This window comes from Megalobrama amblycephala, linkage group LG12 (assembly GCF_018812025.1).
Source record: "Megalobrama amblycephala isolate DHTTF-2021 linkage group LG12, ASM1881202v1, whole genome shotgun sequence".
Taxonomy (NCBI): domain Eukaryota; kingdom Metazoa; phylum Chordata; class Actinopteri; order Cypriniformes; family Xenocyprididae; genus Megalobrama; species Megalobrama amblycephala.
This window is the reverse complement of record NC_063055.1, coordinates 32,301,158-32,328,567: the sequence shown is the minus strand read 5'-3', so window position 1 is coordinate 32,328,567 and position 27,410 is coordinate 32,301,158. Positions and strand designations below refer to the sequence as shown.

General features: G+C 35.7%; 1 protein-coding gene across 2 annotated transcripts in view; it reads right to left on the bottom strand.

Annotated features, from left to right (window-relative positions):
• The window catches only part of mtor (mechanistic target of rapamycin kinase), a 110,351-nt gene that overhangs the window by 28,702 nt on the left and 54,239 nt on the right, over positions 1–27,410 (bottom strand). For both annotated transcript variants that reach the window (XM_048210663.1, XM_048210664.1), the window contains exons 12-21: positions 25,679–25,894; positions 24,106–24,311; positions 18,758–18,880; positions 17,939–18,022; positions 13,403–13,495; positions 10,564–10,698; positions 8,774–8,903; positions 6,266–6,516; positions 4,165–4,251; positions 2,343–2,510 (exon numbers count right to left, since the gene is read on the bottom strand). In XM_048210663.1, the coding sequence (XP_048066620.1) occupies positions 2,343–2,510; positions 4,165–4,251; positions 6,266–6,516; positions 8,774–8,903; positions 10,564–10,698; positions 13,403–13,495; positions 17,939–18,022; positions 18,758–18,880; positions 24,106–24,311; positions 25,679–25,894 (1,493 nt within the window). The remainder of the gene's footprint in view (positions 1–2,342; positions 2,511–4,164; positions 4,252–6,265; positions 6,517–8,773; positions 8,904–10,563; positions 10,699–13,402; positions 13,496–17,938; positions 18,023–18,757; positions 18,881–24,105; positions 24,312–25,678; positions 25,895–27,410) is intronic.

The window sequence follows — 27,410 nt, the reverse complement described above, 5'->3', positions numbered from 1 at the left end:
GGCAACCGTTTTTAATGTCAATCAAACAAAATGGCATCAGGAGTCAGCTCGCTCACTGATGTACCAGATGATTTTTAAATAAAATGCAGTTAAACTTCAACTTCAAATTTTACCATGGATTAATAATAGGCTAATAATAATAATAATAATCATCATCATCATCGTAAGTGCCAAATTATTTTTCTACCGGTGGGTGCACACATTCCATACAATTAATTATACTTGGTATTAATTTTTCAAGAGTAGGCTACTGTCTTTTTCTGTGCGATGGTGCGCTTGATGACTTCATTACACAGAAGTTACGTGTGTCTCGTGAAGAGAGACACATGGACAGCAAATACATTAGCAACTAAACAAAAACACATATTTCCATGTTGTTCCATGTTCCAAAATGTAATTTATTGTTTGTATTATGACACGCCAGGACCTGATGTGAGATCAACCAATCAGACAGGTTCCTGAATCTCAAACAACTCAATCGACTTTTTGATTGGTTATAATGGAGAATATCTCGTGTTTTACCGCGAGTGCTCAGCCATTTCCAGAAATGAAAGTGCTATTAATGATTATTAATAATGATTATTATGCATTACGCACATAATTCTTAATAAATCGTTGTCTTTTTCACCCCGTGGCCAAATAATAGCCAAGAACCATGCAGTTAAGTTACATTCAACTTAATTATACACAAAACAATATAAAGAAAGAATCGTTAACAGAACTGGGAATTTGTTTCAGTGTCGGTAGACCAGATTTCTAAAATGAAGGATGCAGCACAAATCCGTGAGAACAGTTTACAAAACTGTGGGATCAGATTGCGAATTTGTGGGTATGGACTGAAAAATCGTAGATATGGTTTACAAATCTGAGCACACAGATTGGAAATTCATGGGTACGGTTTATTAATCCGTGGGAACGATTTGTTACACTGAGGGAATCTTTAAGAATCTGTGAGCATAGTTTATAAACTGAGGGGACTGATTTCAAAACTGTGGCGACAGATTTGTGGGGGGGGGGGCTCTGCCAGGCTCTGCAGGTTTTTATGTTGAAACACTAAATACAATGATAGAAGATGAGTAAATTGTGAAATTGAGTAAATTGTGAAATCTGCAAATCAAAATGTGCAACGGATGCTTTATGCAGATGCAAATGGGTAAATTATGTACACAATTTTTCTTTAAGTTAACCTTGGTTGCATTAATATTTATATTTATTGGACAAATTCTGTTAAATTTTAATGAAACTTTTTGATTTTATGAAAACTCAATCAAAACATCAATAATGCAATTCATAATTAATTTTCATGCTGTGTGCCATTAATTAGCGACAGCATCGAAATAGCACAAGAAGAGAAGAAACAGAGTAAAACACAAACTGTCATAACACTGGGCTGCTCAAGACAATTAAGACATTTTTTTTCACAGAGATATAACTTGTGTAATGCTGCCTTCACATGCTATCAGAATGATCCTAATATGAATTTCATAGTTGGAAATTGGACATGAACGCCCTCTCAAGTTTTATTTACTACTGGGAATCTCAGAGATAATTTTGACAACTGGGTTTCATGAACTTTATGTCATAAACTTTAAACATGGTGTAGGGGAGAACAATTGCTGCTCTGATGGGTATTCTTTACTAATTTTTCCAAAACGGCTACATCACCTTGTTTTGTCGTTAAAGAAGTACATATTTACGTTCATGAATTACCATTTATAGCATATTGTACTGTATGTTTTTTTTTTTTTTTTACCGAAAATAACATGTATTTGACGGAAAATCCAGAATTTCAAAACACGAATGGAGCGCTACATTCAAAATTTAATATCTTCAATACATTCCGTATTTTATGTCATATAATAAAACATGATAGTATCTTGAGCTTGTGCTAACCACAGACCTTATTTTAGCCATTTAACCAAAAACCCATTCAAAAAACCCATTTACTTCGGGACAGGTTTCCCTGTTTTGGCTTACTCTATACCCTACACACAAAAATGTCAAAATGGCAAGTATCCTCGTGAACAGTTGGTTACTGACTGACTGTTTCAACTCTAAAACTGTGATGCAAAGTGTGCATCACTTTGCTATATGACAAAACAATTGCTCCCATGAAAGTTAAAAATGAAAACTGTGCATAAATATGTATTAATGATAGAAAACTTATAAAATGTAATATATAATATGTAAAAATCATGTAGGCTTATATGCAGTTGTAACAATATGTGTATCAATCTAGAATCTTTTGAGAAAGAATTTCAATGCATTGGTGAATCGATTATTTCCCAAACCTAGTTTAAAGCATTGCTACTATTAACAATCATATGAGTGTATGCATTTACCTTAATGGTGACACTACGTCCAGTGCTGTTGTCATGCATGAAGACTCGCAGCATATGTGGGATGAGCTGTGGCAGGTAGAGTTTGAATTCTCCACCTAGAGCCACCACAATCTGCTCAATCAACAAAATAATGGTGTTCTGCATGGGGTTGTTTGGAGTCCAGTATTCCTATAGAAGAGAAAACACCATATCCCAGTGTTCCCTACATGAGTTTGTTTTTGCAGTGGGTGGCAACATCTTCCCCAATTTTTTTTGTTACGAAATATGTTTTTGTTTTTTAATAATAAAATACTATTTATACAAACAAATAAAACTCTAAAACTGTATTACTCAGTACAGACAGTATACACAGCACTGATTCTTGGTTATTTGCGGTTTAAAAAGCAAGTTCTTTATCTGAGTTATCGGAGTCAATTTAGCCAGTCCGTGATTCAAACTGATGACTCTGCTTTGATTCTGCCTCCAATCAGTTAAACTGGTTCATTAGAAAAATAATCAATTCACACATTGAGCTATATGTTAATTTTAACATTAATTTAACAAAGGCAACTTAATAGAAATTTGTGTTGACTGTCAATATATTACAGCATACAGTCAAACCAAAAATTATTCAGACACTAGATATAATTTTTTATATTTAATTTTTTTTTAAAAATTTGAAACCAAAAATGATTCAGACACTTTGACCTGACCATGTTTTGCTTAAGTGTTATCTGACATAATTAAGATTCATTTTTTCTGACACAGTTTAACTGAGATCTTGTCATATTTTATTACCATTTTTTTAAACTATAGTGAATAAACTATAATAATGAATGAAATGTTCAAGGTGTCTGAATAAATTTTGGTTTGACTGTATATTAATATTTATTATAATGTTATTTTGCATTACACACAATTAACAAATTCACAAACTAATTAAAATAAATAAATTACCAAATAACAGTAACAAATAAATTATTTTTGCGATGTGGCACTGCAAGTTCAACAGCGATGCTGAATAGCAGTGAAAAAAATGTGGAATTGGGAGTTATAATGATGTGAGTGGAAAGAGTGAATCAAGTACTTCACATAAGGCATCCAATATTCTCTACTTGTTGAGTACTAAGACAGGCACAAAAGGAAAAAGTGTCAAAGACTTTAGGGGCCTATTGACACTTAATGTGTTTTTACTGATCAGATAGCCATCCGCTAAAATGGTTTCATTTACAATTTTCCACATAAATGTGTCTTCACAAAAAGAATACAAATCTGATCTTCAATTCACATGACATATGCAAATTCAAGAGTTTTTAGTTTTAATACAACTGACACGTGTGTTGAGTGAGTGATCAGCAAATCAAGCACATGCAACAGAACTGCTCGCTCTCTCTCTGTCCTTACCAGCATGTAACATTAGTGATAGGTGCATCGCTTTATTTCTTTGCTACTGGCATATAGCAAAGACCGAACAACAAACTTTCCAGTGATGTCTGTGAGAAAGGTATGTGTCGACAGACTCGACACACTCGCATCTATGCCGCTGTGTGCTCAATCCACTTAGCATCCTTCACTTTTCAGCATGTACACAGCAGCTATACAGGTGTAAATATTGAATTTATTCTTCATATCTCTGTTTGTTCTGTTGTCTGTGTTTCTTTGTCTGGACACAACACTGTACTGTACACATGCTGTGTGGTATCGGTTTTTGGTATTGGAGCATTTACAAGAGCATAGTATCTGGCCTGATACCGATGGTGTCAGTGCATCCCTAGTATTAAGTGCATATTTCTGAGGCCTAATAGTTTGTTTCAGCGGGAAGATGTGTGAATGAATCTCTCACCCGGATTAGCGTGAAGATATCATCCATGTATGGCCGGATGTGGATCTTGACGAAGCACACAACCATCCCCATCTGCTGAAAAAGGAACTGAAGAAAAAAAAAAAATCAGAGATTAAAATTAGAGAAAGATGCACAGAGAAAAACATAACAGGATAGGTACAACCAAAACTTAATTGCTAAAAAATTCCAAAATCAGAAGTAGGCTACTGTACATGTTGATTTAATGTCAAGTTCAAGTTAAAGAAATATTCCAGGTGTGGATTTTTTTTCCTAAAAAAATTCAAATTAAATCAAATGATCAAATAATAAACACTTAAATTCTCAAAATCACAGCTCAAATTATAAATAAAATGTTAAATGCAATTTAATTTCCTCATTTAATTAAGCATCAACTATATGTTTTATCAAATAAAATGAAATACATTGTGTATGATATTTCATTATCGATCTATAACCCTGTCATAATTAAATAATACAAATATATATGATAAATCAAATGCTTAAATCGACATCCCAAATTGCAAATCAAAAGCTAAAACTGACAATGCAAATGATAAATTAAATTAAAATAAGATGTTCCCCTGAAATGTCAGTCAAGGGCTATGGGGCAAGCTTGGCAACATGACCAGTGCAATGAATTTTCAAAGTTATTTATTTGTCCTGTCCCAAGTTAGGAAGACCAACTCAAAATATTCCCACACAGACCATCGAGGCATACTTAATGAATCCTGTCAAAGCTGCAGAAATGTCGAAGTTGTTCTCTATAAATATAAAGTTACTAGTATCTTAATCTTGTTACTTATACCATTTAGCATATGCTCGCCGTCTATATGTCACGACAGACAGCACTCACTGTATGGACCTTAATGCCATTGGTGCTAGACACAAAGAGTCCATTGGGGCTAGACATAAAATCCACAGTTTGAGCATTTTTGCTGTCCCGATTTTTTAAAGACCCTAGAACTTCATGTATTGCATTAAACTAATGACCCTGTATGCTTTTGGGATGGGCAACCAAGGTAATTTCAGGGGTAGCCTAAGCTCATGAATCACGATTCATCAGATGGCAAATTCACCGTGTGCCACATGGAACATTTATCAGCTCAGCTCAAAACACACTGCAGAAAGAGCTTAGAGCGAATGCATTTACTCACTGACCAACTCAATCACACGACCACTAAAGAGCGCTGTGAGATCCAGTGAGAAGTGCTCGAGTTTGGTGCAGAGTTCTCCCATACAATCCACAAATCCAATGCCTCGTGATTTAAACTAGTTTAAAGCCAGATGAAACAGAGCTGACATTCTCAACAACAGTCACATGGAAAACAGAAGAAACATTAGGCCACTATACAGTTCACTATACAGTTAGAAAGCTTTTCCATCCACAAGTCACCAACATTTACCATGATTTATTGTAGTAACACTAACTGAAACCATGGGATTGTTGCAGAAATGTGGAATTTTCATATAGAATTTTATTCTGCTTCACATGCGAGAACAAACCTTTTCTGGAAGCTCAAACATGCTGCGTTTCATATGCATTCGTTTTTTATGAAGTCTTTATGAAGTTTTTGAAGCATCAAAGCGGTAGTTGCAAAGGCAGTCTATGGAAGGAAATCTGACAGCATTCTGTCATCAAAAATATCTTAATTTGTGTTCTGAAGATGAACAAAAGTCTTACGTGTTTGGAACAATATGAGGTAATATAAGTAATTAATGACAGAATTTTCATTTTGGGGTGAACTAACCCTTTAAAATCCTCTTCAGTTGAAGGAAACAGTCTGTAAGTGTGTTCATTTCAGGCTTAAAATGTTTCAGCTAGTTGTTAAGTGTGTCCCCAGCTTTAGCAGACAATACACCACAGTAACAGAAGAACACGTGTTGCAATGCACTGGCAAAGCATCAACGTGTTTTTGTACTTCTGTGTGATGCATTTCTGGATTTCATCTGATTTATGCTTTAACATTCAATTCTTTTTTTTTTTTTTTTTAAATAGAAAACACTACCTCATAAACAAAAGAAAGCTCAAAAGTGTCCAGAAAGCTCAACAGAAACTCAATGCACTGAAAAAGTTTAGCAATTTTCATTTACAGAATTGTACCTCTCTGATGCTGGCATCACACACTCTGATGACGTTGAGAAAGGTGGGCATAACTTGAGGCAGGAACTGCACACATTTCAGGCCAAGCGATTTGAAAATGAAGGTGACGGCCTGCACCACCATGGTGTGGTGATTGGACAGCGATGGGTCACGTAGGATACGCATCAAAGTCACTATGGCAACTGCTGGGTAAAACTCATCTAGTGGCAGGTTGCCCATGTTGACCAACATCTCACTGGTACTGTAGTCAGCTGTTGAGAATAACAATATCCAAAATGTTAGATGTGAAAGTCAGGGTGGTGGCTGCAGGGGGGTATGGGTTAGTGACAAAGGCCATTATATTTTGCATGAAGAATATTAAAGGTGCCCTAGAATTGAAAATTGAATTTACCTTGGCATAGTTGAATAACAAGAGTTCAGTACATGGAAATGACATACAGGGAGTCTCAAACACCATTGTTTCCTCCTTCTTATCTAAATCTCATTTGTTTAAAAGACCTCCGAAGAACAGGCAAATCTCAACATAACAGCGACTGTTACATAACAGTCGGGATCATTAATATGTACGCCTCCAATATTTGCATATGCCAGCCCATGTTCAAGGCATTAGACAAGGGCATGCAGTATTAACGTCTGGATCTGCGCACAGCTGAATCATCAGACTAGGTAAGCAAGCAAGGACAATAGCGAAAAATGGCAGATGGAGCAATAATAACTGACATGATCCATGATATGATATTTTTAGTAATATTTGTAAATTGTCTTTCTAAATATTTTGTTAGCATGTAGCTAATGTACTGTTAAATGTGGTTAAAGTTACTATCGTTTATTACTATATTCACGGAGCAGTCGCTATTTTCATTTTTAAACACTTGCAGTCTGTATAATGCACAAACACATCTTCATTTTTTATAAATCTCTCCAACAGTGTGTAATGTTAGCTTTAGCCACGGAGCACAGCCTCAAACTCAGAATCAAATGTAAACATCCAAATAAATACTATACTCACATGAACCGATGCATGCATGCAGCATGCATGACGAACATTTTGTAAAGATCCATTTGAGGGTTATATTAGCTGTGTGAACTTTATGCACTATTTTATAGTCGCGAGCTCGGGGGTGGGGAGAGTGAGGATTTAAAGGGGCCTCAGTCTGAATCGGCGCATATTTAATGATGCCCCAAAATAGGCAGTTAAAAAAATTAATAAAAAAAAATCTATGGGGTATTTTGAGCTGAAACTTCACAGACACATTCAAGGGACACCTTAGACTTATATTATATCTTGTGAAAAAACATTCTAGGGCACCTTTAAGCGTTTCATGTGTATAATAAAATATAAAATGTTTTGTGACAAATATAATATTAGTAATGAAAGTCTTCTACATAAGCTACTGACAAAAATTATTCAAGATCCTGACAGCCGTGTATAAACTTTCTTCCTGCCACCATTCACTGAGCTCACCTTCCTATTGCTCTGTTATTACAATAAGAAGGTCAGCAGGCAGTTCTCTGCCTATGAGAATATTTTTCTTGAAGTGAAACTGGAGAAAAAGTACAGACCCAGACAGAGCTGCCCCAGACGGTGACCTTTACTTTATTCTAATGCATCACTCGAGAGATATCCACACTTCCTGCTGCATGCTTCTTTATGAGGCCCTGCTGTTAAAACTATTTATTCTCTCTGCACAACAGGAGATGAAAGTCTGAGTTGGTGGACTGATACTAGGAGAACAACTAATGAGGCCAAACATTTGCCATGTGGAGCTGTAATACTAACAGCCCACTCAAATCTTCAATCTTTGCTCATGGAACCACAGAACATTTTTAAGCCAATCAGTCTCAAATGTCATGTGACTAGTACAGCTAAATGTATGTGACTCTAGAGCCAAAGTAAAATAGCATCAGAATGATGGAGAGAAACAAGCTGAAGAGAATTACTAAATTATTTTTGGCACATTATGCCAGAAATGCTGTTATAACTTGTATTGAGGGAATATTCCATTAAGGTTCTGGAATTGAGAAATAGTAAACATGTCATACACTGTGTTCAGAGAGAGAAGAAACGTCTTTATCTGATAGCTGAGAACTGTTTGTTCTGGTTTTTGGGCACATGCATATGAAATGAGGAAAAGAATGATATGAGTGGAAAACAACTTGTAATTTGATATATTTTAATCAGACCTTTAAAAGACTTTATTGTACTCAGAATTGCCACAAAAAAAAAAAAAAAAAATCTACAAAGACAGTCATCAATATAAGGATGAAATGTCCATACAAATCTGTGAGCACACTACCCAGCAATACTGGCTGTGTTTCTTGAAAGATAAATCTGTGTATGCAGAAATGCTCTGTTCGCTCTGGAGAATGTGTGTGCTGGATGGATGGCCTCTTCTATGCATCTGTGATTAATTGTGTTGATGTGAACTTGATGTGAACATTAGCGTGCTTAGAGCCCACTGTGTCTAGACGTGCATGCTCAAACAAGCTATGGGTGCATCTGATCACCTGAATCCTGGCTGGACTTGGACTCTGAGAGGCTAACAGCCGAAGCATCGCGAGACTGGTCAATCATACCGATATTCACCTTGTGTTTGTAGGGATCCAGAGCTCCAAGCAGACCTAACACACGTATAGCCTAACAAAAGGGAAAGCAGCACAACTTCAACTTAAAAATGGAAATGGCTTAATATTCTAGGGTACAAGTTAAAGCAAATTCCATGTTCTCTGGAAAGAAAACTGTTAAATATGTAAGAAAAAAAATATTATCTAACATAAATATAACAGATGACAAGTAGCTATTTTCAAGCACATCAAATTAAAGGTGCAATATGTAAGAATTCTGCAGTAAAATATCCAAAATCCATACCCGCGTTACCCTCGGTTTCCGGTTTTATATTGTAGAAACCATGGAAACACCAAAGACGATTTAATATTTACATGTTTTAATAGACAAAGGAACAACTGTTTTGATATATTTATAGACAGAAAACTAATTATTGTTATATTGCTCAACATGTTTAGTCTTATTGTTCAAATCTAATTTTCTTGATTTTTTGCGAGTACCATGCTTTACCATGCCCCAGAGAAAAACACTATTTTGTCAAGTAGCAAACATAGCAGATGCAGCTTTATTTTTAGTAACAGTAATACAGAATTTTCTCCATCATACAATGTGTTTTAAAATTAATTGCATGCCATTTATCAACAAGCCATCCAGCATTTAATGATATTCTAAAATCTAAAAATTTCTAGCTTTCTGCAGTGTGCAACAAGTGTCTCACAGCAGCCACCGAGCGAATGCACAGAGTAATGTTATAACATAATTTTTAACACACTCAAATGTATCTAATATGTTAAACAGAGCTGTGTTACCTCATACGCTTGACCCTAAAAACGGAAGCAGAAGCGGCAACTGTGGCAAATTGAAAGTTCCGCTGCTCGTGAGGTGTGTGTTGCGCAATCGCTCCAGCGGCCTCGTTCAGCTCCAACAACACTCGGTCCTGCTCTGCTTCATACTACAGTAACATTAATAATCGCATCCATGAACATGATTTCTTCCCGAGTCCTATCCCAATTGTTTTCCACCAGCTATGAGGTGAAGACCACATGTCCCAAGATTCCATGCTCAAACTTGGCGTCATCAAGCTTTTTGAAGAGGCCTCTAGGGACCTCTAGCGGACAGAAAATATTACATATTGCACCTTTAATGTATACTCTTGTATTACACAATTATCAATTATCACACAACAGTGTCATAATTCAAGATCTTTTCTAATCCAATTTATAGTAACAAATTAATGATTTACCAAAATTAATTTTTAGCTGTGCCCCATATTTTGCATACATCCCTGTTAAAGCATAAATACCCTCATTAAAAAAGTAAAGAGTCTAATTCAATTTTCTTAATTTTTATACAAACTATGTTGACTGCATTCATCAAGCTAAAAAAAATATTAATGGAAAAACATCAGTTTATCAAAAACTACAAATCAACATTTTGTCCCAAACTATCTAGCCCTAATGAGTAATTGTTTAATTTATGCTAAATGTGTAACCCTGTTATCCTTTCTTATTTGTTTTAGTTTTAATTTATTAAACAAATTTTCTTCCTTTTTATTTTAGTTTTCTTTCTTTTTTTAGCAATGATCAATGAATAGATCATTGCTAAAAAAAAAAAAAAAAAAAAAGAAAAAAAAAAAACTAAAATAACTAAACCTTGACCTGAGGTGGAATTTCCTACGTTGTACCTAAATTCATTGAACATTGCATTCAATGACAGGAATAGAAATCACTACCTCTCTCCTAATCCCCTGGTTCTGTTCTGTCTTCAGAAAGTTGAGTAGCACCTCTAGTAGAGATGGGTACTTCCTGTATGGCTCCACCACATACCCAGTACTGGCTACTTGTTGACCCAAAGTCCAAAGTGCCACCTGGTGGGACAGAAGACAATATTGTGTTATTATTCATTTTATTTATGATTACCAAATATCCATGATAGGTGTTTGGCTATATAGAATAAAGCAACTTCATCAATGATACGTCCAGTGGATGTATTTGTAATATGTGTGTGACTTGGGGAGAGTGATAGTATTTGTTGAGCATGTTATGTGTTGTGTACGTGCTCTCTCTCGCTCTCTCTCTCTCTCTCGCTCTCTCTCCCTCTCCCCTCTCCCTCCCTCTCCCCTCTCCCTCCCTCTCCCTCTCCCTCTCCCTCCCTCTCCCTCTCCCCTCTCCTCTCCCCTCTCCCTCCCTCTCCCTCTCCCTCCCCTCTCCCTCTCCCCTCCCTCCCTCCCTCTCCCCTCTCTCCCCTCTCCCTCTCCCCCTCTCCCTCTCTTTCTCAACAATTTTAGAACAAATGCATAAATATCAAGATAATAAATATCATCAAAAGAACTAAAAATATCCAAATATTTTTTAGTTACATTGGTCAGCTCTGTGTAGCAATATTAAAAGTGCACTCAATCTGTGTGTCCAAATATGTCTACTTCCCTACTACACAGTAGGTGAAAAGCAGTACGTATGTCTGGAATGAGTAGTATGTCCAAATTAATGAATTATTTATAAAACAGTGGGGGGAAAAGTACCAGAATAGCCTAATACTTTCGTCAAGATTCCTAAGTGCGCATCCAATAGACACTTTAATATCCCATGAGGGAACTGACACTGTAGATCACATGACAAAGCCACATGTTGGATGTAATACATCTTGATTTCATTCAACATTCATACTATATAGAACATTTAAGCTTGCAAAGCTTGGTCTTCGTCAAATGTAGTAGCTACTCAGACAGTATGGGATTTCGGATGCCGCAACAATTGTTTTGGGTTCACTAATATTGAGGTAATTTTGGACTTATGCTGACACGTAGTGGTGCGTATGCAACCATCCAAATCTTCCATCCAAAGCTGCGGATGTAAATTATGCACAAAATTAGAATATCACATTAAACATTTGCAAATAAAGCACCATTTCTATCCCATTTGTTCAAGAGAACAAAATCGTCACTTCCTGGGAAAATGGTGCAAAATATCTGCAATAAAAATTTTTAGTTGCTGCAATCAGTGAAGCCACTGTGGCTTTTTTCACCCACTACATCATAAATTACTTGTGCCTCAGAGTATATAGTTGAAACGCAATAAATGCTATCATGTTATCTTGCATTTAGATGCCTAGTGTTGGGAATGTAATCATGTGAGACACTTTTGGGAGGGAATTACACCAAATCATTTTGATGACAGACTTTTGCTCAGGCATTTCAGAATGATCAAACCAACATTTGAGATGTTGTGCAAGTCTTTAATGCACATTTTTCGAATTCTTGGTGTTCCATGCAGCATTTTTTTAATAAAATAGCTCAAAATGCACATAAAAATAGGTGAAAGAAAACAACTATTGTTAGATCGGTTATTGAGATGAAGTGAGCTGTATACAGCTGATCATCTGATCTCAATAAGCTTGTCTTCATGAGGTTACCTGCTACTTGCAAATTAAAACTTTTTTATTAATCTACTGGCAGGACTTTATCATGTGGGTATACATGATTTTAAACCTACTGAAACAAAAGCACTATACATTTCTTTCTTTTTTTTTTCAATATGGATATATTACTGAGTGCACTTTTAAACTGTTTTATTGATAAAACTATTTTTTAATATTGATCTAAAAAGACAAATTAAGCCCCAGACACAGTCAAAGAAGGTAAAGTATTTAGTTACATGAGCTTCTGTGAACCTTGAGCAACCTAAAACTAACCTAAATCATCCAAACTCTACAACACTCCTGATTGCTAAAGCAGAATCTCACAGCGTCACACCAAGAATGAAAGCCTTGTGTAAAGTTTTGTAAACGTTGAAGACATCTGACCGCACCTCATAACAGGACTATAAAACGTTTCAGACTCAAAGCGTCACTCTATACTGCCTCCAAATATTATTGAAGTATGCAAGTATGCCAGAATGTTTCCATTGTTGTTATGGAGAAGGGAAAGTGCCTTTAATTACCCACAATGCTTTGCAAAGGACAAAAACCAAACTGCTTCAGAGGCAAGAAAATAGATGTGCATTAACAGAAAATACTTTTTTTCTGTTAAGAACAGCATAAGCTTACCCCCAGATTGAGACAAAAAGCAAAGGATATTAAAGCTACACTGTAAACATCTTCTGTTCAAACCATGTCTTTACCCAAACACACTTTGATCAACCTATAATATCGTTTTACATTTTAGAGCTGTGAGGACGGATTTAGCTGTAAATTCCGTACATTTGTTTTTCATTACAACTGGCTGTCCTCCAAGCACCAGGCAACTATAGGTAGCACTGTTGCTCTTCTGTATGGACCAGGTTTTTAAGAAAACTGAGCAGGTATATAAATGTTGGTGGTCATATGTTAATGACCTAAAGGTTGTGACATTTAAACCATGATGACTCCTGGGTCATTTTTGCAGGTTAGCTTCAATAAATGGACAATAAATCCTTGACATACAGTATAACATTCCAAACATACAAAATCTATTTGCTGAATTTGGTCCAATCTCACTGAGGTTAATGAAACTGCCAAATCTTGGATCACACTACCAAATGAAAAAAGAAAATGCATAACAATGGGCTTTAAGTTTAACATGGGAATTAGCAAACCTGTCGCTTGGCTAATGAAGAGGAGTCCTGCAGCATGTCCATAATGATGGGGAACAGCTCATCCATCCATTTCCTCATCTCCAGTCCACTCACCTGGTACATATTTTTTTAAAAATATGGACAAGCTTAACATCATTTCAACTGAACAAAATAAATGAGCTTTCAGGGTTAAAAGACTATACAGTGGGTACGGAAAGTATTCAGAACCCCTTAAATTTTTCACTCTGTTATATTGCAGCCATTTGCTAAAATCATTTAAGTTATTTTTGTACACACAGCATCCCATATTGACAGAAAAACACAGAATTGTTAACATTTTTACAGATTTATTAAAAAAGAAAAACTGAAATATCACATGGTCCTAGGTATTCAGACCCTTTGCTGTGACACTCATATATTTAACTCAGGTGCTGTCCATTTCTTCTGATCATCCTTGAGATGGTTCTACACCTTCATTTGAGTCCAGCTATGTTTGATTATACTGATTGGACTTGATTAGGAAAGCCACACACCTGTCTATATAAGACCTTACAGCTCACAGTGCATGTCAGAGCAAATGAGAATCATGAGGTCAAAGGAACTGCCTGAAGAGTTCAGAGACAGAATTGTGGCATGGCACAGATCTGGCCAAGGTTACAAAAAAAATTCTGCTGCAATTAAGGCTCCTAAGAGCACAGTGACCTCCATAATCCTTAAATGGAAGATGTTTGGGATGACCAGAACTCTTCCTAGAGCTGGCCGTCCGGCCAAACTGAGCTATTGGGGGAGAAGGTACTTCGTGAGAGAGGTAAAGGAGAACCCAAAGATCACTGTGGCTGAGCTCCAGAGATGCAGTCGGGAGATGGGAGAAAGTTGTAGAAAGTCAACCATCACTGCAGCCCTCCACCAGTCGGGGCTTTATGGCAGAGTGGCCCGATGGAAGCCTCTCCTCGGTGCAAGACACATGAAAGCCGCATGGAGTTTGCCAAGATGGTGAGAAATAAGATTCTCTGGTCTGATGAGACCAAGATAGAACTTTTTGGCTTTAATTCTAAGCAGTATGTGTGGAGAAAACCAGGCACTGCTCATCACCTGTCCAATACAGTCCCAACAGTGAAGCATGGTGGTGGCAGCATCATGCTGTGGGGGTGTTTTTCAGCTGCAGGGACAGGACGACTGGTTGCAATCGAGGGAAAGATGAATGCAGAAAAGTACAGGGATATCCTGGACGAAAACCTTCTCCAGAGTGCTCAGGACCTCAGACTGGGCCGAAGGTTTACCTTCCAACAAGACAATGACCCTAAGCACACAGCTAAAATAATGAAGGAGTGGCTTCACAACAACTCCGTGACTGTTCTTGAATGGCCCAGCCCAGGCACGTGCACAGGTAGGGCTCAACCTGTGCAGAGCACATGCCCTTTTTGTCCTTACACTCCGAAGTGCCCTTTTTTTTTGGAGGTGTTTTATTTTATTTATTTTCTTGAATAAATCAATGAATTTTCTTGAAAAAAATCAATAAATTTACAAATATATTTAGCCTAATAAAGGTATTAAAAAGAGCTTGTGACAAAATCGTTTTGGTTCCGCTCAAACTGTCAGTCAAACCTCTTAACTCCGCCCCCTGAGTGCAGCGAACTGAAGTTCCACAGCAGAGCAGCTGAACGTCTTGCTACAGTAAATAAATATCTTGTTGTTTGAATAAGTAGGCTACAACGTTGTCTTTATGAAAGAAACATTAGTATGTCTATAAAGTTTCATATTTTATGCATTTGAGGCCTGAGACCGGCGGCGAAGAGAGAGAGAGGGGGCTAGCATTTGCCTTCTAAGTCATAGCCAATACCAATAGCCTACAAATAGCCTTAAATAGCCTGTGCATACAGTACAGTAGTATTACATCTTTTATAAATTGAGATTGTGGCCAAACGTATTTTACGACAGGAAAAATTGAGCGCTCATAACCTATTGATGACGACGTAACACGTAGCCTAATGTGATGCCATCGTTTTAAATGACGGACAAATTGCACATTTGCACATATTCGCTGGTCAAAAACCCGGCGTAACTGCATTTGAATTTGACAAAAAAGCGACTGAGTGATCCCCGTCGTCAGCTAGGTAAAATATATTTCTAAGGAATTTCTTCTTTGATTTATGATGGCTATCTGCATACACTTAATTCATTAACATTTAATCGTATTATATATGGTCACACAGTATGGTTAATGTTTACGATGTTAATATGTATTTGCTCGCTAGATAATGTTTTTAATCTAGTATTGTATACTCCCCGCTCTTCACATGTATAAACATAGTAAAACATGGTTTTACCTCAGTAATGTTGTAGGAACTAAAAAACATTACAGAATCATCAGGTCACTGTGCTTCTTTATATTTTATAATGCAGAATGTAATGTGTGTATATTAATGTGTTGAGAGGGACATCTCTGGATCACAGTGAAGTCAAACATCTTCAAACACATGGCTCACAGAAGATTGCTGTTGTAATTATTTTTAAAGAAGCCCTGAAACCCTGTGTGTGTGTGTGTGTGTGTGTGTGTGTGTGTGTGTGTGTGTGTGTGTGTGTGTGTGTGTGTGTGTGTGTGTGTGTGTGTGTATATATGTATATATATATATATATATATATATATATATATATGTATATGTATATATATATATCGTGCCCTTTTTTTTCAGTTTTAGCACATGCCCCTCAAAAGGTCTGTGCACGGCCCTGGCCCAGCCAGAGCCCTGACTTAAACCCAACTGAGCATCTCTGGAGAGACCTGACAGAACTGGAGAGGATCTACAAGGAGGAATGGCAGAGGATCCCCAAATCCAAGCAGTTTTTCTTTTTTAATAAATCTGCAAAAATGTCAACAATTCTGTGTTTTTCTGTCAATACTGGGTGCTGTGTGTACATTAATGAGGAAAAAAATGAACTTAAATGATTTTAACAAATGGCTGCAATATAACAAAGAGTGAAAAATTTAAGGGGGTCTGAATACTTTCCGTACCCACTGTATTTTGAGCATAATGAAATTTTGAATGTGAATCATCCAGGTGGCTCTAGTTCATTGTTTAACACCAACTGTAGTAATCACATCTAACATCACCATGTATATGTTTTTGAAAAAACGATTCTTTTACACTTATCCCGTTTCTCCAACCTCAGCTACTTCTTCTTACTCAGTGTCCACAAGCATTCGGTCTGTATGTTTGTCTTCTCAACTTCCTCTCCTTCACAGAGCTACAATGTCCATTCTCCTGAATGTTTCCTAAATATTGTTCAGCACTGAGTAGGAAGTAGACCTGTTTTTTTTTTGTTTTTTTTTTTGTTTTTTTTTAAAGTTACTTTAGATGATGTCAAAAGATCATGCTAGAAAATGTAATGATCCATTACCTGGTAGGGGTTGAATGACTTACGTGAATAAAGTCGAATAGACGTCGACTACTCACTGATGACATCATCAATAAACAAATAAGCCTGAACCTCAAGCTGAGACTGGAACGCGAGTTGCCTTGTGCACAGCTATGACACAGCGCTCCTACATTGCTCCTACATAACAGCTTATTTTTATCAGCTCTTTTGTATTTGGGTCATTTTATTTCTCACAGATTAAGTATTTATGACACTTTTTAAAGCGCAATCAGAGTTACACTTTCGGTCAAGCTCACATTTGCATTCGCAAACCTTTTGCAGATGAAAGTTGTAATAGCTACATCTGATTAATCAACTATAGGATGTGTTGGGTCGGGATATCAACATTTATTAAGATGCTGAATGCGCTGCATATCAGTGTTTAGTTTCATGCTCAAATGCAATGCCCGATATTGACTTATTGACTTGAGTTATTTGAGACAGTCATATTGCTTTTAGATGTTTCTTTTAAAAAATAAAAATACTGATGTTATAATAATGCAGCAGTGCTTTTTTCGTCATATTAATTCAATGGCATAATTCACATTGCTTCGAAAACGCACAGGCAATTTATGAGATCACTTAATAATGTGATTAAAATAACACACAGATCTGCCATAACATGGCATTATAATAATAACTTTATAGAAATCTACAGTAAATTCTGTCCTTGCCCGTGTTTCAGCATGCTGTTGTGAAAGTGCATCACAGCGCGAGCTCTCTCTTACTCTTACTCTTCCTCTCTCTCACTCTCGCTATAGCGCGTAACTTAAAGTTCACTGGCATTTGCATCCTTTTGTGCTAATACAAGTTGTAATGTTACGTATATATTATGTATCTAAGTTATCTGATTAATATCATAGGATGTGTCATAGAACGGGCTTCAGTTTATTGGCATAAAGTCACTCTTCACCTCAGGCAGCTATTCATTTTAGATGCTTCCTTATTAATAATATTGTTACATCATAATCAATCTAACACTGTTCTAATCACGTTTTCATGTTTTCATAGACAGGTTTTCATGTCATATTTTTATTTTTAACATTCATTTTCCTAACAGTCTTCAGATATTTTCATTATCTCCATGAATGCCCTACATGGCAGAGCATTAAAGTCGAGTAGTCTGTGTAACCTTATTACCTGGGCAAGTTCTCCAATGGTAGCTAATACACTGATAACGACTGCAGGGTTTGGATCAGGATCTTTCAGCTTCAAGATGAGGGCCTGTGTGAAGCACAAAATTGGAAAAATGCATTACAAACATTTAGTCACACTTCAAGAACATCACAATCTACATCTAGAAAAGAGACTGGCAAGATATTAGATATGGGAATCAAAATGAATTTAAAATTCACCTCAATAATTACGCTCAAGTTAATTGTAAATAAAAATGCTAAAATAAAAAAAAACATTATTTTAGCTACATATATATAAATATTTTTTTTTATTAAAGTACTATTAATAGCAACAAAACTGTTAGAAAAAAAAATCTTTAACTACACATTGTCACATGAACATGTCAGTAATTAATCCTTTACTAAGTCCCACTTCACAAAACATTACTGCCCAATCCTACATTATATGCCCACCATATTAAACACGTTTTTCTCTTGAAAAGTCTGGGTGAAAAAAAAAAAAAAAAAAAAACACAGGAAACACAGTGTGTTTATCTAGTTTTACAAATGTTTTAAAAACAAGTTAAAACATTATTTATAGGGCACTTTAAGAAAATAAATATTGATTCTTAAATTCACGCAGTGGATTAAACAGTGAAAGTCCTCATTCTGAAATGAACATGATTAAAATTAGGAACACTAACATTCCTCAAATCACAACTGTACAAATTATTATGGATATTTTCCATGTACAAACATATAAACTTCCTGTTACAAAAGTTTACAACACATTTGACACCAACCCGAAAAAACACATGCAGAGGACAAAAGGATGAGACTGTACCTTGAGAATGGGCTCCATGTATGGGCGGATGAGTCTAGGGGCATTAGACACCAAGTGACCCAACATTCGGGCACTTTGCTCTTTGTTTCGGCCCACACCGCTATGTTCCAGCTCGGTCAGGATCTGGACAGAGTTTTATTGCATTGGACAGTACCCAGTTTGACATTATTCAATTGTGTAACTACTGTATAGACACATTCATAACAGATGTGTGACAAAACAACAATTAATATTTGATCTAAACAAAGACTGTATTATATTATAATAAAAACAAATAAAACAAGAACTCTTCTAATGAGAGGGCAGTAATTGTAGCACAGTTAACATTAAAGGTTTTCAAGCAATAAAACATCTGTATAGGTTGCTAGTCAACAGTTAAGTGAATTTGTTGAGATGCCAGGGAAAACAGAGTCAGATAAGGCTGACTAGAGCTATGGTGCCACAAAACAGCTGCTATTTCAGCAGAAAAACATTTAATGACTGCCATCTGTTGGTAACTGAGATGAAGTAAAGTCAAAGCAAAGAATGGCTACAACTCTTCTTATCAATTCTGCAGTGTATAGCATGAGTACGTATACTGGGCACAGTATTAAGTTTATTATAACCTACTACATTTGGCCAAAAATGCAATATACAAAAGAACACTGTGTGAAGTACTGGATCCCATAATCTTTAACATCTCTATTTTAACTCTTTTTATTGTACTGCCACGACTGAAGACATTTTTACACAAAATTTAGATACAGTACTGCAGAAGTGTCTGTACTGAAGTACCTATAAACCCAAAGCTTACCCTACTAGGGTAAGCCTGGGATACTAGGATACCTCTGTGTTTAAGAAACAAAATGATATTAATTTGTATTTGTATTGTATATTTATATTAACATGTCTATGTTGTGGAAAACCCCTGAGCCATTACTTCTATGTTGATTAAAGAAGTATCTTCCGATGCGAACCATTCCATCTGAATCTGATCACGTGGATTCAAAATCCACCAGATAGCTCATGGTACTCTGGTTCTCAACTCTGGCCATCGAGGCCTGCTGTAGCTCAACACACAGCAGCTAGGCCATATCAGACTGCTCTTGGCCACTTCAAGTCTTAAATCAATTTTTAAATGTGCCTTGGTTTATATTTTACATTACATATAATGTATAATATATAATAATATGTATAATATACATTATATATAACTATTTAACATAGAATTAACAGTTTATACTCCATGTTTAATGTCATTATTTTGAGAAAACAATATAGTCTATTCACAACATAATATGAATAAAAAATAATAATTGACAAATATTTAATAAAAGGATTTGGAAAATCTATTAACTCCAATTCCATGCACTTTCTGCAGGTGTACATAAATATTACTCAATTGAGCAAGTTGAAAATGTAACTCAATTACAAAAACATGAGTAATGCAACTATTGTCTTATTTCATGCATATTTTCATCCAGTCTACAATCACAGATATGCAAGTACAAATTTGAACTAAACATTGTCTTTTCAAGTGAGTTATATTTAAATAACATTAAATTACAATTACAAATATCAGAGCATCAGATAATTGCTAATCAGTGCGATATCTAGAAAAAAAAAATTGAAAGATGACAACCCTTTAAATTGTGAGAAATAACATTGCAATTGTGGGAGGAAAAAAAGAAAACCACAACGGGGGTGGGTAAAACTGGCAAAACTTATCAAAGTATCCAAAAAAATGTTTGGATGTGCACACTTATTTTGAAATAAAAACAGACCTTTGGCATTCTGAAAATTATGATTTGGAAGGTCATGTTGAGTACATTGTAGGATACAGTATTCTGTCTGGTACGCTCTGCTGTATGCTTTGGCAAATGTAGATGGTCATCAGGGTATCCCATGTGTGCGGAAAACTTGCTTACAATGCACATTATTCATACTAAATACTCAGAACTGCAGAATTTAACTAAATGTTCACATTTTGCGACCCTTTATAATGTCGGTGTGACTCGAGATATCAAACCACTGTCCAGTTTAAAAAACCCTAAATGATTACTACAAATGAGTACAACCATATAAATGCAGCATTTAATGAAGATTGCATCATTGATCATTATTTTCCTGTTTATTACTGTGAAGAAACATAATGCTATATAAATAAAGGTGACTTGACAAATCCTTGCAGTGGCTGGTTGCAAAATCTGCTAAGCAACAAGCAGGCAAACTGTGAAAGTACAGCCATACTTGCAAAGGTAAAGTGTCACTCCTCTTTTTGACCCAATTATTAATCCAAATAAAGTAAAATAAAAAAATAAAACCTTTCAAAAACATTCAGCTATGTGATTATTTTATTCAGTCACAAGCATTCAATGTAAAATCTGATATTTACAATTCCTAAGCACAAGGGAACTGCTTAAACCTACACAACTGAATTTTAGTGTCCATTTGGGTTTTCAAACAGCAATAACCTGTTTTGAGGGCAGAGCCTACCTGGTGGCAGGAAATCTGTTATGGGAGATCTGAGTTTGAGTTATGTGGTTTTTGCACAGATAAACTGTAATTTTGTCAACTCCACGCTGACAAAAATGACAGTTCTGCACTGGCAGTCTATAAAAGCCACGCAAATAAAAGAATAAAAAAGGTCATTTTGAGTTCATATCTCACAATTCTGACTTTTTTTCTTGCAATTACAAGTTAATAATTCTAATTCTAGAAAAGAATTTTAGAAAAGAATTCTAAAATCAGAATTGCGAGATTTAAATTCCATATTCTGCCTATTCTACATCCCACAATTCAGTCTTATTTATAAAGTCCAAATTTAGAGATATGAAATCACAACTGTGATGAAAAAATGTCAGAATTGTGAGATAAAAAAAAAAGAAAAAAAAGAGGTTTAAATGTTTTCTATGTAAAAAGTTATAGGTAGGGATGCACCGATACCACTTTCTCCAGAATGTGTCTGATATTGATATTTTCTTTGTATTTCGATATTTTCTCTGATACTTGCCGATATGGAATGCAGATACCTGTATTTTCATTACATTTGTAATTTTTCGAATATAATTTAAATATATTTAAATATAATTATTTAAATAATTAATAAAATAATTAGAGAAACTAAAAGAATGAATCATGTTAGTTGGCTTAATTTATCAAAAAGATATTTCATTTAGTTATTTGCATGCTTAATTTGCCTGTTAAAATGTGTTGTACGAGCTACTGTTACTGTTCTGTTCATTCTATTGCTCTATCATATTTTATCTACAGCGCACTTTTAGAGCCGCTCTGTGCAGCGGCACAGTAATCTAATGTTTTCCTGTAATAATGTAGGGAACCACATGTTACACATAAATCATGTAACAGTTTGTGTTTTTCTGGTGGCTACTTATAAGATTTAGTTTTCCAACTGCCGTGTGTGCTGAGTGAGTGATCAGCAATCAAGCGTATGCAAAAGAAGTCTCTCTCTCCTTACTGTCAAGTAATGTTAGTAATAGGTGCATTTTTTTTTTACTTTCTTTGCTATTGACATATTTGACCAAACTACAAACTTTTCAGCGATGTCTGTGATAAAGGCATGTGTGCTCAACATGCTAGCGCTTCTACGCCACTGTACACTCAGTCCACTTTGCGTGCTTCACTTATCAGCTTGTGCACAGAAGCTATACAGTTGTAAATATTGAATTTATGCTTAATATTCTGTTAATTAGATACATTTACTGCATAGAGTCTAGACATCTTTAATCTCTGATATCTCCATATGTGTTTGTTCTGTTTCTTTGTCTGGACACAAACACTGCACTGTGCACACACTGCGTGCTAGCGGTTTTTGCTATTAGAGCATTTTAATGAGTACAAGAAAAAGCACACAAGCGCATCCCTAGTTATAGGTTTAAATATTACTTCATGCTGTAACTGTAAGGCTAATACATTATTGCCCAATATTATGGGTGTGACGAGATCTCGTCGAGGCGAAAAGTAGTCTTGTGATGTTGCTTATTTGCACTTTGAATATTGAGAGAGTGTGATTATGGTTGCACTTATTGTAAAGTGTTACCACAAAAATGAATAACAGTTTTCTCTTAATCTTATTAAGAACAAACAATAAGGTTTAATTTGTTAACATTAGTTAATGCACTGTGCACTATCATGAACTAACAACAACTGACTATTTTTATTAACTAACATAAACAAAGATTAATAAATACTGTAGCAAATATATTGCTCATTGTTAGTTGATGTTGGTTAATACATTAATGTTAATAAATGAGACCTTATTGTAAAGCGTTACCATTTTTACTTATACTGTTTTTATTTCTATGATCAGTTTGTGGAAAGGAGTTCAGTTAGGAGGTCAAAAGTTGTAGAAGCTCATAAATCATGTACAGTAAGGCCTAAAGAGACTGAAATCATACAGAAGAGAAGCCCATCAGTTGAGTTAGTGGCAAAACCTTTTACAGTACTTGAGTATTGTTGTCTTTTACTGCATATGATAATTCATACTCAGAAAGTAGAACTGAAATGACATTCATTAAGATGATTAGTTAAAACATTTCAAATGCACCTGCAGAATATTTTTTCTAGTCATGCATTTCACCATTGAGGATTTCTTAAAAATAGTGTGTAAAAATCTTGTCGTCTCGTTCTCGTGAACTCAATCTCGAGTCCCGTCTCGTGAGCTACCTGTCTCGTCACACCCCTACCCCCTATGACCTGCATATGCGAATATTATGCAGATCTACTGTTTATTTATGCTTTAACAGTGGAGTTATCATCACAGGTTTCATCAGTACAGTCTATCCATTTCATGGCTTGCAATCATAAACGTCTGCGTTTAGCTTCAAAGGGCATCTTTGATGACAGTATTCTTTAAAAATTATTTTTTTCCATTTCAATTCTGACATCCAAAGGCACAAGACCTTTGTCTCTTATTCTATGGATTTTGCCCGTTTTCCTCTATTTGTTACTATTGTTTTTCTGCCACCACAATGTGTGCACAACTGCAGTGACATAACTGTGATGTCTGCTATTCTGTCTGCTATATGACGGAATCAGTGGTTTACTTTTGAATGTGAAATGAGACAAAATAAGACATTTTATTGTTAACTTCACTTGTAATACACTGTGTAATACAATATTAACAATATCACTATTATTATTAGTAGTTATATCTTTAATTTTTTAATGCTGATGTTAACAAATCAGCTGTTGTTCCTACCATCTGTACAACTTAGTGGTTGCACCAGCACCAACACAACCATATGTTAGTCAGGAGCACTGAAATGTGTAAATATATAAGAGTAGCATGAGTAGTATGGTAGGATACCATTTCAAATAAAGCCATGTGCTGTGAAAACTGTAAATACCTGAATGAGCATCTTGCGAAGGAAGGGCATGACAAAGGCCGGGTTCATACTGCTAAGACGGCCGATAGTGCAGATCGCCAGTTCACGAATCTCAAACACTTCATCATTAAGGGCCACAAACAGAGCCTGGAGGTTCTCTGCTTGTGCCAAGTGGGCATCAAAGCGTTCGTCCAGAGAGGCCAGCACACAGTATCGAATATCAGGGTCTGAGAGAAAGCCACATATACAGTGCACAGTGTAAATGAGTACACCCCCTTTGAACTCACAATTCAGCAATTTCTCTTCATATAGACAAATTAAAAATCTGGTTGATCAATTACCAAATAAAGCATGTCAATATTAATCAGGAAAATAAGAGTTTCTTATTAAAAGGAATAAAACATATTGGAAAAATGACTACACCCTCTTTAAGTTATTAAAACTAAATTAAACACTTCTGGTGCAAAGGAATTTTTTTTTGATCAACTAGTGAGTATGTTGAAGTAAAAATTTAAAGCTGCAGTCCACGATTTTTCCTCTTTGTCGCCTGCAATTGCAGTCATATGCAGAATAGTTATCAGTGTGTGCGTTGTGCCTCGGCACAGCTCGTCAGTGCGGATGAATCTAATGTTTCTGTCAGTCACCGCACCGGTGTGGATACTGCACTTCAGAATCAAAGATTCTACGTCTTGAAAGTATGACCAATATAAGAATTTTCACTGGAAAATATCATCTGAACAAGTAAGTAACATGTCTGCCACTTTTGTTCTGACCAACCGAGGAAAAAAGCATTAGGCCTACAATAAAAATGATTAAATTTAAATTTAAATTTCTGTAGCCACTCCACAGTCCAAAGACTTTTGCTTTTTGACTATGGGTGAATCTCCAGTTGTCACTGATGATTGTCATTTGGACCTTTCTGGGTTACAATCCGCCATCAAAATTATAAGTTTAATTATTTCAGCTGCTGTGAGAAAAGGCTATAAATGATCCGCTACAAGTAGCATCCTGACATGATAAAACCGACTAGCCTGGACGGGACTCCTTCCTTTCTGTTTACAGACGTGACGATGCATAGACGAACTTCTGCATGCTTGAATTTCCCGCGGAAATCCACCAGGTCGCTCTTATTTTAAAACATTATTACAAGCTTACCGTTGTGAATCAAGCTAAGATAATGCGATTACTGAACACTGGCTGGTTATGTACTTGCTCAAAAATTGATTTTGAATAATTTTTAACCAAAAAAAGTCACGGACTGCAGCTTTAAGTAGGAGTCCTTTCTTCATTACATATAGCTGACAAAATCATTCTCAGATTCATGAATTGTAATAGTGATCATTAAGAAATAAGTATATCTTTATTTTTGGGGGGTTTACTATAAACAGAACAAAATATTCTATGCATTAAACTATACTCGCTAAAACTTATGTAATTCTATCTCTGAAGTAGAATCTCCACTATGCAAAACTTTTTAATTCAATTTATGGATGTATACAATTCCATTTGTATGAGAATAAACTTACTTGCACACAGAAATGTGTATATACATAATCTATAAGCTAACATACATTTAAACAGCTGTGTCTCCCACCTGGGTCAGTGATGCCAACCACCAGTAACTTGCTGAGAACATCAGCCACCACCTGCACAGCGGTTTGACTGACCACGTGTCCGTGGCCACTAATCAGGTGAATGGAGGGGGTGAGCAGACGTGAGCAGGTACGCGCTGCCTCCATGCGAATCTCCTTGTGCTCGCTGTTCAGGAAGTGGTCAGCACAGTGGCGCACAAACTGTGTCAAGGAGTGACCTAAAAATGAACCAAAGAGGAAAGAAAAAAAAACTGATATTTCCTAAAGAAAATGTAAGTGATACTAGCTTATGCAAAGCTAGTTGCAAAGCATTGCTATGCAGATGCTAAGGTATTCTGGGTAGGCTGGGCAATATATCAGTGATGATACTGCAATAATTTTGGGAATATTAGTGACTATGTCTAGATTATTTAACTTAATTTTGCAGTAAAGAATTTGTATACAATTTACAGCAATAACTGTTCTATCCAGATCATCAAATCATCATATTACATTTTTGAGATCAAATGCAAAAATATCAAGATATACTGTATATCAAACATTGTCAAAATTTGGAAAAATACTGATAAATATTTTTTTTAATAGCTATAAAAATTATAAAAAAAAAAAAAAATAAATAAAAAAAAGTGTGCACATTTGACAGGCAACAAAAAACTCAATGAGGGTGCTCAACTACTGCAAATAATAAAAATAAAGAAAAAGTTGGCAAGCCCCAGCTCCAAAAGTATAAAAGACTTATTTCATGTTCTCACAAATATGTGACGTTTCGATACATATGGTTCTTCATCAGAAACGTCACATATTTGTGAGAACATTAAATAAAAAGTCTTTTATACTTTTGTAGCTGGGGTGTGCCAACTTTTTCTTTATTTTTATAGCTATATCGCCCATCAATCATTCTGGGTGGTTACTTACAGGCTTGAATTAAAACAGCTCACCCTCAAGTCTCTGTGAGGCTGTGTCTGTTCCCCAAATTAGTAAATACAAAAAACTCCCAAACCCATTTAAGGTTAAAAATTCAAATGATGTTCAACAAATCTGATTACAGATCATAACCTAGATACGATGTGTTTGACAGAAACCTGGCTAACACCAGATGATTACATTACTTTAAATGAGTCAACCCCCCAAGATTACAGTTATAAACATGAGTCTAAACTGAAAGGCACAGGGGGAGATGCTGCAATAAATTTATAGTAATACTTTCAGTATTATTCAGAGGTCTAATTTCAAGTATAATTCTAGTATAATTTGAAGTGATGGTGTTTTACACAATCGAGCACAAACGAACTGCATCAGTCTGCAGTGATTTGAACAACATGGGGTGGAGAATGACGTCACGACCAAAAAAATAATGCTCAATATCTCTAACACCAAATCAGCACAAACGTTCATTTTTGCGGCACAAATCACAGATCATAAATCACAGATTGTGCTTCATGCAATAGTATAAGTGATAAATCCTGTTTGACATTTGTACCGGCTAAAATCAGATTTTACTGTATAAAAGCCACATTTCGAGTTTCTCAAAGTTGAAATATGCTCATTATTTCACTTTATTTGAGCATAAAGATAAAAACCTTTTAGTCAAATATAAGCTGTGTCTTTCTGGTTCGAAGATCATATCTACTGCGATAAACAGCAACTCCAATCTGTTGAAGAACCTCCAGAAACGTTATTCATTTAAGCCGTTAGTTGACTAATCACATTTATATTAATTTAATATCTTAAATA